This window comes from Trachymyrmex septentrionalis, unplaced genomic scaffold (assembly GCF_001594115.1).
Source record: "Trachymyrmex septentrionalis isolate Tsep2-gDNA-1 unplaced genomic scaffold, Tsep1.0 scaffold11, whole genome shotgun sequence".
In the NCBI taxonomy this organism is placed as follows: Eukaryota; Metazoa; Arthropoda; class Insecta; order Hymenoptera; family Formicidae; genus Trachymyrmex; species Trachymyrmex septentrionalis.
Genome location: NW_017304228.1, coordinates 4,336,478 through 4,339,172, shown reverse-complemented (window position 1 = coordinate 4,339,172; position 2,695 = coordinate 4,336,478). Strand labels below are relative to the sequence as shown.

At 28.6% G+C, this 2,695-nt stretch overlaps 1 protein-coding gene across 4 annotated transcripts in view; it reads left to right on the top strand.

Moving 5' to 3' along the window:
• The window catches only part of LOC108749419, a 3,564-nt gene extending 1,708 nt beyond the window's left edge, over window positions 1-1,856 (top strand). For all 4 annotated transcript variants that reach the window (XM_018488137.1, XM_018488128.1, XM_018488148.1 and 1 more), the window contains 3 exons: window positions 683-880; window positions 1,273-1,361; window positions 1,444-1,856. In XM_018488137.1, coding sequence (XP_018343639.1) covers window positions 683-880; window positions 1,273-1,361; window positions 1,444-1,635 — 479 coding nt within the window. In that variant the 3' untranslated portion in view covers window positions 1,636-1,856. The remainder of the gene's footprint in view (window positions 1-682; window positions 881-1,272; window positions 1,362-1,443) is intronic.
• Window positions 1,857-2,695: the final 839 nt, after the last annotated feature.

Genomic DNA, 2,695 nt, shown 5'->3' with positions numbered 1-2,695 from the left:
TATATATGGTATATATATATATATTATTATATACGCATTTTATAATATACTATTATACAATAAGATAAAAATTAATAGTTGCATTCAATGGACTCAACACTTGAGTGAACGTTCGCTGTTGTATTCTTTTAGATCATCTAATCAGATATAGACGAATATACCAATATAGTAGCGAGTGCTTGCCCAACTATTGAGTCCACTAAATGCACCCAATGTATTACAAATTGTATTTAGCAGGGAATGAAAAGTTACTTTAAAAAAGTAACAAGTTACAGTTACTCGTTACCGAGTAGAAAGAGTAACAAATTACCGTTACTACTTACTGATTTTTAAAACTAACTCGTTACAGTTACCATTACTTGAGAAAGTAACTTTTCATTATTTTTTTAAAATCAACCACTAATTACAGCAGTTGAGTGTCTAAGGGCTTCCTAGTCTCAAACGCGTATGTCTAGTGTCCAATCGAATCGTTCAATTGTGTGCAAAGTAACGACAAAAGTAACTGTAAAATTCGTTACTGTTACCAAAAAATGTAACTACGTTATCGTTACAGTTACTAAAAGAAAGTAACGCAGTTACCAGTAGTTACCAAAAAAGATAACTTGTAACTGTAACAAATAACGAGTTATTTCCATTCCCTGGTATTTATCACATATACACACATACATATTTATATTTACAGAACCACGTACGTTTGAAGAAAAATTAGAAAGTGAGGTAAATAAAGAAACTGATGAGCTGATAGATGTTGTAGAATGTTTAAATAATGAACAAGTCGTTAAAATCAATACACATACAAAAGGAAGGCCTACTGATACAAAAAGAAGGAGAAGGACAACGAAAACAATACAACGAATTAAAAAAAAAATCTATTCCGTCAGTAAGTGCAGTTTTATATAAAATATAGTATAATGCAGAATAAACGCAATCTGTGTTCAAATTGTTTTGAAACAAAATATATACATGCGTAAAACTATGTACAAAATGAAGGAGTAAGAATAAATATTAAATATTAACCTAAAGAAATGAGAAATAAAGGTTACATAATGCACAATATATTTTACACATAAGATATTGTATATAAAACATTCAAAATATCTTCTATCTTATTTGTATTCATTGTATATTAATCTATTTTTGTGTTTAATCTATTTTTTATTTTTTATATTTAACATTCAATATTTATTCCAATTTCTCTATTATTCGAAGATCCTAATATATATGTATAAAATTAAGGTTACATGTATATGTTATTATTTATTTATTTTACAGACAAAGAGGATTTACGAACTAATGTGCAATTGCAACAAACACGAATAAAATTTGCGAAAATTTCAGAAAGTAATGCTAAAGCTTTGCAGGTAGCGTATTTAATATTGCATTACGATATGTGTGCTAAGTTTATTATATAATAAAATATTTTATCTTTTGTGTGTGTTACAGTTGTTTGCAGAAGCTGCAATGAAGCAAGCTAATGCTGCAATGATAGCAGCGGAAAATGACCGTCAACGGAACGTTTTGGACGAACAACGGCTTACATTGGATAAGAAAAAGTTACAAGTAGATGAAAATGTGCTTCAAACTTTGAATAGTGTACATAAATTAATGGAAAAGATATTGGACAAAAATAAATAGGTTTGAGTTTGTTCTACATATGTTTTTTGTACTGCTGTTTTTATTTGAAAAAAAATTGATATTTGTTTTAGTGTAATAAATACGCAATATTAAATTAACGTTCAATTTCTTCACCTCTAGATAAGTTGCGGATAACTGTTCAGGAAATATCTCCGTTGTAATCTGGGATATCTCTTGGATAAAATTATCTAGAAGTGAAGAAATTTGACATAAGTATATAATACGCACATATTCTTTTTAAGTTCAAAATGTTATTATTACTTTTAAATAAATTAATTAATTCCTTTCACAATATCTTCCACAATAAAACATTTCTGAATGCGTTCGGCAAGTGTTCGTCCTTGAAATGTTCTGTCTTCATGATCTATATTGAGCCTTTAATGCAAGTCTTTTCATTGTCTATTTCGTCTAATTCCACGTCTTGTATGCCATACGCAATCCTCATTGTGCATGTTAGCACATGCATTAATAATTTTGCCAGCCATACCTGGTTCACATATTAACCTCTTCTGAGCTGACATCTAAATGCTGCTTTTTTTCAAACACCAAAGTAATGTTCTATACACGACCTATCGCAAATCCACATCAGAATCTAGGTGTATTTGATATTTAGAGAAGTCATTAGCCATGGCTCAGGCTGCATCCGTCGTCATCTTATCCAACAAACGAGAAATTATTGAGAAATGTTGAAAATATTATTCATTGAAGTGATGTCGAATCAAGTTTTTGAATTTTTTAAATCTGTTTCCTATCCGTTTGAATCAGTAATTATGGATTAATTATTTATTTTCCAATCCGATTGAAATCGTAATTACACATTGGTAATTTACTTTTGGTATCTTACCCAATGTTTAAAGTAATGAACGTTCGACTAATTCATTTAAATTTAATGTCCGATATTGAAGAATTGTCTAATATAGGAGATCCACCAACTGCTAGTCACTGATTAGGTCCAAATAAAAAAAAGTATTAATTTATTTTCTATTTAATTTTATATAATGTATATATTTATTAGAATTTATTATACATATCATAAATTGTACACATATATATATATATA